This window comes from Cibotium barometz, chromosome 31, assembly GCF_041138505.1.
Source record: "Cibotium barometz isolate CiBa-2024 chromosome 31, ASM4113850v1, whole genome shotgun sequence".
NCBI classification, from domain to species: domain Eukaryota; kingdom Viridiplantae; phylum Streptophyta; class Polypodiopsida; order Cyatheales; family Cibotiaceae; genus Cibotium; species Cibotium barometz.
Window position 1 is genome coordinate 46,037,541 of NC_141076.1, and position 11,090 is coordinate 46,048,630.

The following is an 11,090-nucleotide window of genomic DNA, read 5'->3' on the forward strand; positions in this document are numbered from 1 at the left end:
ACGAGAGAGAACCAGAACCATGGGACCAGACTGCACCAGGCAGCCCAGCTAGGGCACCCGGCTTGAGTGTCACAGACATGTTCCAGCAGATGATGCGAGCAATCGCAGACCAGACAACCAAGTTGGATGAGCAGAAGGCACGGATTTTGGCTCTGGAGGAGCGTTCTCGCTCTCCAGCGTCGCGTTTTTCATCTCCTCCTCCCTCTCCTTCTGTATCCCAGATACCAGATCCTTGTCACAAGGACCCTCTCACGGGGTCACAACCGCAGCCAAGCTCCTTGCTTGAGATGCAGATGCGTGCATTGGAGATTCGACAACGAGAAGACGACGCCATGCGACGAGTGGAACACGAGCGTTACCTCAGAGCTTTGGACGCCAGATTGACACCGGCGGTGCCGTGGAATCATTTTCTCGAGAAAATGAATTTCAGTAAGTATAATGGTAAACTCGATCCCACTACTCTTTATTCATGGTCACGTCAATTTGAAGCTTACTTTGCCGCAGTTAGGAAAACAGATATTGACAAAGTGATCTTAGCTAGTTGGTACTTGGAAGGTGAGGCCATTCCTTGGTGGACTCAGTGGGCTCATGCCAACACCAGAGCAGGTATGGCAGCTTATGGGTGGGACGAGTTCGTCCGCGACCTTATGCAGCGGTTTCTACCGCCCCACTATCTTGAGCGACTCGAAGACGAGTTCAGGGGAGCGCGTCAGAATGCGCAACCAGTCCTTCAGTTTGCCAATAAAATTTCGACCTTGTGTCTGCAATTAGGCTTATCTGATATGGACAAGAAAGGGCAGTTTTTGTATGGCCTGAACACGCAAATCTAATGGGAGGTGCGTATGTTTAGGCCAGCCACCTTTGAGGACGCACTCTCGCTTGCGCAGAGTGCAGAAATGAAACACAATGGTGGCAAGCCCAAGACTTCCCAGCCGGCTTCTCCCAAGGCTAACGCCTCGGGGGGCAAAAGCCAGAACCAGACGGGGTCTTCCCTAGGACAGAGCCCGGGAGCCTCTGGCTCCAAGAACTCGAACAATGCGTCTAAGCTTACTCCAGACCAAAAAGCAGAGGCAGGCAAGACAAGTGGAAAGTTGAGTGCTGAGGAGCTTTCTCAGTACAAGAAGGAGGGTAGATGTTTCTTTTGTCAGACAAAAGGACATACTTCTCGGGATTGTCCGAAGAAGCCTCCAAAGGCTGCCGCCGCCTCCACAACTTCCGTGGTGAGCACAGCTCCCACCCAGACCCCAGCGGCTACCCCTAGTTCTTCAACCCCCAGTGCTTCAGTTGGAGCAATTATTAGCCAGGAGCTCGAAGATAAGCAGAAGGGCGCCCATGACCAGGAGTATGAGCGCAACGAATTGCTCAAGTCCTTTGGCTACATAGGTGGCCAGAGAGTCGTTGTCTTGTTTGACAGCGGCAGCACAGAGGATGTGATCACGGAACAGGCCGCTAGGCGTGCCCGTTTCGAGCTGACTCCGGTGGACAAACAAGTTGAGGGTTTTAGCACAGGCATGACAACGAGCGTCAAGTATGAAGCTCTAGGTGCTAAGTTAGTGATTCAAGGCATAGAGTTTGTGCGTGACTTTATGGTTGCCCCTCTTGTAGGAGCAGACATAATTTTGGGTATCCAGTGGTTTCACAAGTTTCTTCCAGATGTCAAGTGGGACAAGCACACGTTCCAGATCGATCGGAATGTGTCAAACACCCCCGTGACCATTAAGTGTGAGCCAGGTATTCCAAACTTTCCGCTCATAAGCCACTTGCAGGCTAAGCGAGCAGTCAGGAAAGGCGCACAGTGTGCGATGATTTACATCCAGACAGCCCAGACGGTGGCCAGTGCTTCCGAGAAGTACTCGATTCTCCATGAAAAGTTCCAGAAGATTTTTCTTCGGGATAGTCTCCCTCCCCAGCTCCCCCCGTCCAGACCAGAGGATCACAAGATTGACCTCCTCCCAGGCTCGGAACCCCCGAGCAAGTTTCCGTATCGCCTTTCTAAGGCAATGGAATCTGAGTTGGACCGCCAACTCCAAGAATTGTTGCAAGCTGGCTTCATCCGCCCCAGCGTGTCGCCATTTGCAGCACTGATCTTGTTTGTCAAGAAGAAAGATGGGTCTTCTCGGTTGTGTGTCGATTATCATGCACTCAACAAGCTGACTATCAAGAGCAGATTCCCGATGCCTCGAATTGACTATATTCTCGAGAGGCTGAATGGAGCTAAGGTGTTTTCCAAACTGGATTTAAAGAGTGGGTACCACCAAGTACGGATTGTAGAGGGGGACATCCCCAAGACAGCCTTCCGTCCAGAACAGGCCCACTATGAATTTGTGGTTATGCCATTTGGATTGACGAACGCCCCAGCTACATTTAACCGCATGATGATGCGTATTTTTGATGTGGAGAAAGTCCTTAAGTTGCTGGAAAGCAACGAGCTCTATGTCAATGAAAAGAAGTCAGAATTTTATCCGTTCCACGTACATTACTTGGGATATATAATTAGTGCTGAAGGCATTCGACTTGATCCGGCTAAAGTAGCCGAGATTGTTAACTGGGAAGTACCTCAGACCGCTTATGACATTAGATCATTTGTGGGTATATGCCAAGCATATTCCACCCACATTGACAAGTTTTCTGATCTCTCGGCAGACCTCACCGATCTGCTAAAGGGAGTGAAAACAAGAAGGCAAAAGATTCGAATGACTCCACGAGCGTTGGAGGCATTCCAAAACCTCAAGGTGGCTTTGTCAGAAGCGCCTTGTTTAGTCCTTGCCTCGTGGGACGAACCATTTCAAGTGATCACCGATGCGAGTAACATCGCAATTGGAGATGTATTGCAACACAATGGTCATCCAGTAGCTTACATGTCTCGTAAGTTACTGCCCGCCGAAAAGAACTACTCAGTCTATGATCGTGAACTCCTAGCAGTTATACAGGCCTTGAAACATTGGAAACATTTCCTGTATGGCCGTGACTTCGAGGTTCGCACTGACCATCAGGCATTGCGCTGGGTTCAGACGATGCCAAGTGCACAGTGGAGTGATTGACAACACCGCTGGAGTCAGATATTCCAGCAGTTCGGTGGCATGATTGAGTACCTTCCAGGAAAGGCCAATCCAGTGGCCGATGCTTTGAGCAGGAAGGGACAAGTATCTGCGATCCAGACCACTAGACTTGACCTTGTTGGTACAGGACTAGAAGACATGAAGCACACGTACGCGGATTCCGAGGAATTCGGTACACAGTGGGAACAGGCATTGGATGCCACAGGACCATGCCATTTTCTGATACGCGATGGTTGGCTTTTCTACAAATCTGCCTCCCAGTCCGAGTAAGCGTAATACACAGTGTTTAACTATTGTTGATAGGTTCAGCAAATTTGTTATACTTATTCCTTGCAGGGCCAATGTGACCGCCGAGGATGTTGCCCAGCTATTCATTCGGCATTGGTACCCGATTGGCGGGATTCCTAGGACCATAGTGTCAGACCGAGATGCCAAGTTTACCAGTCATTTTTGGAGGGCATTGTTTGATAATTTTGGTACTAAGTTGAATTTTTCCAGTGCATTCCACCCACAAACAGATGGCCAGACAGAGATATACAACCAGTTGGCCTTTGATGTGCTGAAGTGTTATGTCCACGATCAGCAAGGTAAGTGGGAATCGTTTTTGCCTTTAGTTCAAGCTGTTTTGAAAGACTCTTTTTCTTCAGCTATTGGCAGGACTCCATATGAGGCAGCGTTTGGAAGGCCTTTCCAGTCGTTGTTAACCAGGACTTCGTCTTCAGTACCGGAGGCGAACAGAGTGACGGAGTCTTACCAGGAGATCCTAGAGTCTGTTAAAGACAGATTAGCTAAAGTGCAAGAGGCCTACACTCGACACGCCAATAAAGACCGAAGGGACATGAAGTTTTCGGAAGGGGATTGGGTGTATCTTCGGACTATGAAGCAAAGATTGAAGCAGATGGGCAAGTGATGCCCAAAGTTGTCTTTCAGGAGCTTCGGACCATTTCCCATCCGGAAAAGGATTAATGAGGTGTCTATGCAGTTAAAGCTACCTCCGAGTTGGACTATGCACGATGTATTTCATGTCAGTTGGTTAAAGCCATATGCAGGTCCACCCCCTTCAGAGGTCAAAGACGAAGCGGAACCAGACATTATTGATGAAGCAGAAGTAATGGTTCCAGAACAGATCCTTCTGCACCGTTTCAAGCATGGCTCAGGCCGAAGACTACGACAGTTCCTCACGAAGTTTCAGGACCGAGGAACTCATGAAGCGGTATGGCTCGACAAAGAATTTTTCGAAGACTATCCGGCATTATTGACGGATTATTTGGAGGCTATGCAGCTTCCGTCAAGTTAAGCAGAAGGGGATGTCACGTGCATCCCGCACTTGGATGCCACGTAGACATTTCTGTACAGAAGGTGCAAGACCTGGGATGGTGAACTGGTCCCATGTGAGCCCAGTCCAGGACGAGTCAGCCAGGGATCCATCTCAGTCGTCCGAGGTCAGGTGTGCATTGTCCTGCACATGAGTCCAAGGTCATGTGTGCACTGTCCTGCACATGAAACAGTGCCAGTCCGCGCTGTGAGTCTCCCTCTGGAATGATGTCAGATGTTCTGTGTATCTAGTTTGCAACTGGATGCCAGACCTCTGTGGGCATGTAGGTTTGCATGTAGAGATGGGGCCAGCCCATAGGGCTATCCCAGTGCGAAGGTTTGCACTTGTAGTGTGGGCATGGGGGAGGTGTAGAACCACCCCCAAGGGGCCAGGAGGGCGCAGGCTGTGCCCACCAGCCATGGCATGGGCTGGAAGGGCTGTCGGCCAGCCCTAGTGCTTCTGGACAGGCAGCCGACAGGGTTAGAAACCCTACCCAGCAGGTCGGCCAGGTGTAGGGGGCAGTCCCACACCCATGCGCAGAGTGCCCAGCAGTCTGGCACTGTCCAGCAGGCATGCGCAGAGTGGCCAGCAGGCTGCCTAGTGTGAAAGCACAATATTGCATGTGAAAACATTTTATTTCTAAAGACCTAGTCGTGGGGCTTTAATAAAGCTGGCCGACTGGATGAAAGGGGGAGTATAAATACTCCAGCCAAGAATCAATGAAAGCATCTCATAATTCACCAAGTGCTTAAGCAAAAAGGGGCCAGGACAGCCAAGAAGTTGCTAACGCAAAGGGGTGAAGGACTGAAGGTCAAGGGCAGGATTCTCCAGCCAAGAAAAGGTCAAGTTTCTGTATTTGTTTTCAGATTTACATCATTCTAATAAAGCAAATACACCATCCGTGGTGGGGGCCCTACAGAGGGTAATTGGGACCCAATACTGTGTCCTCTCCATCTCCCCCTTCTCTCTCTATTTTCTGCACATCTCCTTTCAGTTTGTGCGTTAATTCCGTCACGAAAAGAGTGCTGATTTCTGAGTTTTGAAGTACCGATCCTTCTCCGAAGCTTCCGCATATTACAGAGGCTCCTAGCAGTATGGGATGCTAGAATTGTCACCTGTACAAGGATCTCATATGGGGAGTATTCTAGTGGTATGGGATGCTAGAATATGTCGCATATGCGGTTACAAAACTATGAATTATTCATCAGTAACATGGACTATCTGATTCTAGACTATGAGTTGTTTTGAAGCCTAATATGGCAAGTATTATGCGCCTGTATGGCTGGTCAAAGACATGCAGGGCTGTCTTGGACAACAGTGCGCTGGTTGAGCTTCCCTAGCTTGTGTGAACATGTGCTTGTTTTGGCAGCTTTGCAGGAAAGGATTCTCACACCGATCATGGCATGGCACATGCCTTTTGCATGTATGTGGATGGATCCCCAGAAAGGACTCTGGTGTGAGCCGCCAACAAGAGTTTATGCCTTTTGCATCTATGTGGATGGATCCCCAAGAGAAGGACTCTAGTGTGAGCCCACTGACATGCCAACAAGAGTTTATGCCTTTTGCATCTATGTGGATGGATCCCCAAGAGAAGGACTCTAGTGTGAGCCCACTGACATGCCAGCAAGAGATTATGCCTTTTGCAGGAATGTGGATGGATCCCCAGGAAGGACTCTAGCCCACTGACATGCCCATAGGAGTTTATGTCTATACGTGGTGGATGGATTCCCAACAAGGACTCTAGTGTTAGCCCACTGACATGGCAAGATTATATGTGTAGCTTATGGAGCCTAACATAATAAAACATGTATGGTTTGTGGAGCCTTGACATGACAACACGTGTGGCACATGTGTGGCCTGCCGCCTATGGAGCCTAACATCGTGTGTTTTCTTACTGTGCATGTGGCATACGCAGTCTAACATGACAATACATGTATGGCAGATACAGCCTGACATGGTGTGTTTCTCAAGACTAGCAACCCTGGTGCTCACTTCATACTTATGTTTTGGAAAGTATCCGGAAGGATTCTAGATTCCTGAACACTCATAAAACGGCAACTCTACCGTGTATTCTATGGTTACAGTGGATCTGGACTTATGGTTCTAATAATCAAATTAAGTTAAATGGAAGTCCATCTGCAATACTTGAAGGGTATTTTCCACTCTTATCAAGCTTATACAGTTGCGGACAAATGTCTTATAAGACGGAGGGCATGTCACCATTTGGTCCCTTCACCAATCTTGATCGGTGTTTCACACACTGAATGGAGCCAAGGTGTGAACAGAGATTTTCCACAGAAGAAAGCTAAAGCATTCACTGGCATATTTTGGCCTAAAAGATGGCAACAAAGTATGAGTTACATGGGATTTTATTTTTTGGTGTGATTTATAAGGTTTATAAGTCAACAGGTTTACACATCATTAAATTGTGGCAGGACTTATCATCTTTTGGGCATGCACATGCGGACCAAAAGGAGGCGCCTAGAGGAATCTTGACTAACAAGCTGGGAAAAGCATGAAATTTGAAATTTTTGGCAATTCAGCCACTTTTGGCTAAAAAGGGAAAAGCACAACAGATTTAGAGCTGGTCAACTTTATAAAACCGGGGGGGGGGGGGGGGGGGGGGGGGGGGGGGGTTGTTCTCGATGGATCATCAGTTGGGCACCCTCATTTCCTGGCCGTCAACAGTTCTGTCTCTCTCAGATCCAAGACATGCTCCACCGCCATCGAGCTACCTTTCCACGTGACATAGCTGAGGGAGACCTCTCGGCCATACTCATCAACCCCATGCTTGACATTTTGGAGAGCGGTATACCATCTACTCGGAGCTGATGTTGCTCTCATGTTTCTATGTTCTTAGTATTCCATGATGAGTTTCCATGGACGGTTTTGTATCACCCCAGTGAGATAGCTATGTTTATGTTTTCTTTCTGTTTTATTTTCTATTCCATGATGAGATATGCCATGGACATTATTGTATCACTTTGGTCTCATAGGCCCATTGGGTCTTTAGTAGACGCTTAATATTTCTTTTTCTTTCTTTCTCTCTCTTTCTAGAGCGCTGGCTCTACAGCAGGGCAGCCACCTTCTCTCACCTCAGCACTGGCCGTACAGTGTGGTAGCTCGTAAGAACTAATCAACTCTTCCCCGACCTGTTTTGTTCTCTACCCCCTTCTGTGCGCTGATCGTACACAGTTGCAGCGATCGACTGCACTCCCTCTAGCCGTACAATTGTCTGGTGGCGATTTCAAAGCGTTGGCCATACAGTGCATATACTCCCTCGCTGCTGTGTGCTGGTCGTTCACACGTGACAGCAGCTGATCTATCTTGTCTTCTGGGTACTAGCCGTGAAGAGGTGACTGTTATGAGACAGGTTTTTGGACAGTTTCAAGGCTGATTTGCCTTTGTATCTGTATAGATATCCCGGAAAGAGTGTTTGCGGAAGCTTTGTGGAGAATCCAGTGCAAGTTGCACCTGCACCTTGGTCTGTTGCAACAGTTTATTCATTGAATAAAGAAGTTCCTAGGGGGGCCGGCCATTCCGGGTTCTTTTGGTGATTGTTTATGTTCTTCCGTTGTGTCTCAAAGTTTGTTTATGGTACTGTGCTGTCTGTCTCTTGCCCGAGTGACCAGGGTTTGGTTTCAGCAAGTAAGACATGAAAGAGATCTCTGTATCTGGTTATTTGCAAATGTGCTTCTAGGTAAAGTGAGAGTACAACACCCTCGACACCGAAAGGCAGACTCCTACATTGGTCTTGGTTTTGGTATACATTTTGGCTGGCTTTGCTTGGCATTAGCCCAGAGTGAGTTCATTTAAATGAGTGGTTGTTGCACACAAAGCAATTTATTTTGCAGGGCAGTCAGAGTCTTCTGCTTTGCCAAGTGCCCAATTTGCCGCAGACATGGCACTGTCCTGGGAGCCCCAAGAACTTGATCTGCTTGAAGGAGATGGATCCATCCAATAGGGGGAAGAGACCTTGTGGGGAACCTGCTCTCGCGAGGGGATGAGCAACCGGGGAGAGAATCTGTGTAGAGTGACTTTGTAAAGCAGCTCTACTGCACTCGTGTGTTTTGAACTTTCTCCCTTTCAATGCCTTTTATGGAAGGATAATCTGACCTCTAGTGGATCATGGCCTGTTACAGGAGCAGCAGCACAGAGTGTTAGCTCACATTGGCCAGGACACAGCAGCTGATCCCCTGTTTGTTCAAGCTCTTGGGTGGTACTCAACTAGACTGGGAATAAAGGGGCAGTACTTGGAAGCACTTGAAACCTTGCACACTTGCCAGATTGTTCTCTTTCCGAAAGTAAGAACAATAGCCCAAAGTCAATACGCCTGTGCTGAAGTAGGGCCATTTGCTGCTGAGCCAGCTGCCTAGGTTGGCTGAAGCTAGTAATGCTCAGAAGCTTTGCAAGCTGCTACAGGAGTTCCAAGACAGTCTATCTCGCGACCCAGTGCTTGGCTAAGTTGAGAACTTGGGTGCCCAAATTTGCTGACTTCTGCTTGATCTGACCGCCTCATCGATGTCACTTCTGCTGCCTCTTGCTGCCCTTGGTACAGGCTTGCTCCCATTTTTCATACCGTGTCTACCTTGCTTTTTGTGTGCCCTGCCTGACTTGATCACTACAAGCAGAAGTAAAGCAAATTCTAAATCTTCCCCTAGATGGCCTCAATATGAACATCAATCTCTAGCAGATCCATGTCCCTGCACACAACACCACCATCACCATTCCCAACCATGTGGAAATGAAATGGTTGAATATCCAGCCATTCTGTAGGATATGCCCCCTACTTCAAAGGATGTTCATCATCCAAGACTAAAGAATGTGGCTAGTTGGCAAGTACTGGGAATAGATTCGCCCTTGAAAGGCAGTCTCCTTGGGTCACATTAAGGTGTAGGGAAAGGCCACTAGGATGACAACTCCCGCCGGTCGGTAGCTGAGAGGCTAAGGCGGGAATCGGTCGGACCAGAGACCGTTCCCGGCAGCTGGAAGCGACATGTTAGCACACGGCATTGCCATTCTGGTGGTCTGGTATGAGCATCCGACACGTCAGCAGCAGGAATATGATGATTTCCGTACACCAATCAAATCTGATGGGCTGGTCTAGAATAACTTGACATTTTTCTTTTTGGCAAGAAAGAGACTTCTATTAAGTATGAATGAAACAATACAAAATCACGGCTAAAAGCTGGAAAATGAAAAATAAATCCTCATCCCATAGCGTAAGGTGATCTCAACCAATCTGGGGTATTATGATGCCAAGAGAGTCCCGTGGTAGTCAAAGAGAAGAAAACATCATATTCCCAGTCTCTCATAACACAGTGCGCTTTGCCAAAGCAGATCTAGATGGCCCCTGTATACGAGTTCATGTGGCCATAAGAGTGTGAACAATATCACTCCATATGGTGTAGATGCATTGAGCATCATGTATCAAAATACCCTCTAAAGCCTCTATGCATCTGACTCTCCAAATATGCCAGGCTGAAATACTGGCAATGAACTCCCAAGTGGTATCAACGCTCTGCAGGGCGGTATATACCACCACTGAGGAATATTTTGAAGTGCACACCTCCGATAGTTGGCAGTGACAATTTGAGAGTCTTAGTCTTGACAAAAAGCCCCTCATTCAATGGAAAAATGCCCTCATTCAGTGAGAGTCTTAGCCTTAGGAGTCTGAGTAACGACTAGCAGACATATTGAAGATTGATACAAACCTTAGGTGGGTACTTAACTAGACCCTGGCAGCAAAGCTGTTCTTCAAAGGACAAGAATAGTCTAGAAAGAAATAACAAAAGATGGTACATGAACAAGCTAAAATGCAGACAATCGATTAAGCGTGATTGCAAGCTTCATAATGATAGGTATAGTGTAAATCCCAACCTGCGCAAGATGAGTATAACAGGGTCAGCCATTTTGGACCGCCACCATCGCCTCAGCCACGCAAGTTGTGAGTTCATTTTCGCCTGAGTTTCTTTGGAACTCTCAAGGAGGATGTAGCTGTATCTTATGCCAGAGATATGAACGTGTGACTGCCTATGTGTATGGCAGTTAGTCGATCACAACTCTCTTCGTGCGCGTGCGTGCGCGCGCGTGTGAGAGAGAGAGATACTACGGGAGTAGGTGAAGAACACCAGAGCATTTAACATGTACAAGTATACTATTATTATTATTTATTTATTTATTTTAATTTTAAATTAAAACTAATACAAAACATACTTCATCTCAAAAAAAAAACGTGACCCATAGGAAGGACTGGCAATCTACCTATATTTATTTATTTTATTTTTTTTACCAACAAGCGCAAGAATTAATTAAGAGAGACAAACATTACAAAATCTGGCTGGGATACAGTACCAAATGAAGACAGAGGAGGCCAACCGTTTTGTGACTTTACTGCAATCCAGTATTGAAGCTATACGATAAGGAATTTTGAGATTTGTAATTGTTATGAATCTACCTATATTTATATTTGTATTCAGAATATTGGTACATAATAACCAAAAATAATGCTTTTCTTAGAGGATTTTACATGCTCTAATGTGATGTACAAGTGTTGATGTGATACTAATACAAAATATACGTCATCAGAGTCATTATATTGGTACATATACATATAATAACCACTATATAGTTGATGCTAATTAATTAATCGACTGCAAAAAACGGTTTAGGCGCTTGTTGGAAGCTTGGTAAGTTCGTGCCTATTCCCTCCTTTG

The 11,090-nt window shown here is 47.0% G+C and overlaps 1 protein-coding gene across 1 annotated transcript in view; it reads right to left on the minus strand.

The window, feature by feature from the left end:
* Window positions 1–10,495, minus strand: part of LOC147620932 (E3 ubiquitin-protein ligase) — a 30,107-nt gene extending 19,612 nt beyond the window's left edge. Inside the window, exon 1 of the mRNA XM_086825207.1 lies at window positions 10,255–10,495. Within this exon, the coding sequence (XP_086681333.1) occupies window positions 10,255–10,331 (77 nt within the window). The 5' untranslated portion in view covers window positions 10,332–10,495. The remainder of the gene's footprint in view (window positions 1–10,254) is intronic.
* Window positions 10,496–11,090: the final 595 nt, after the last annotated feature.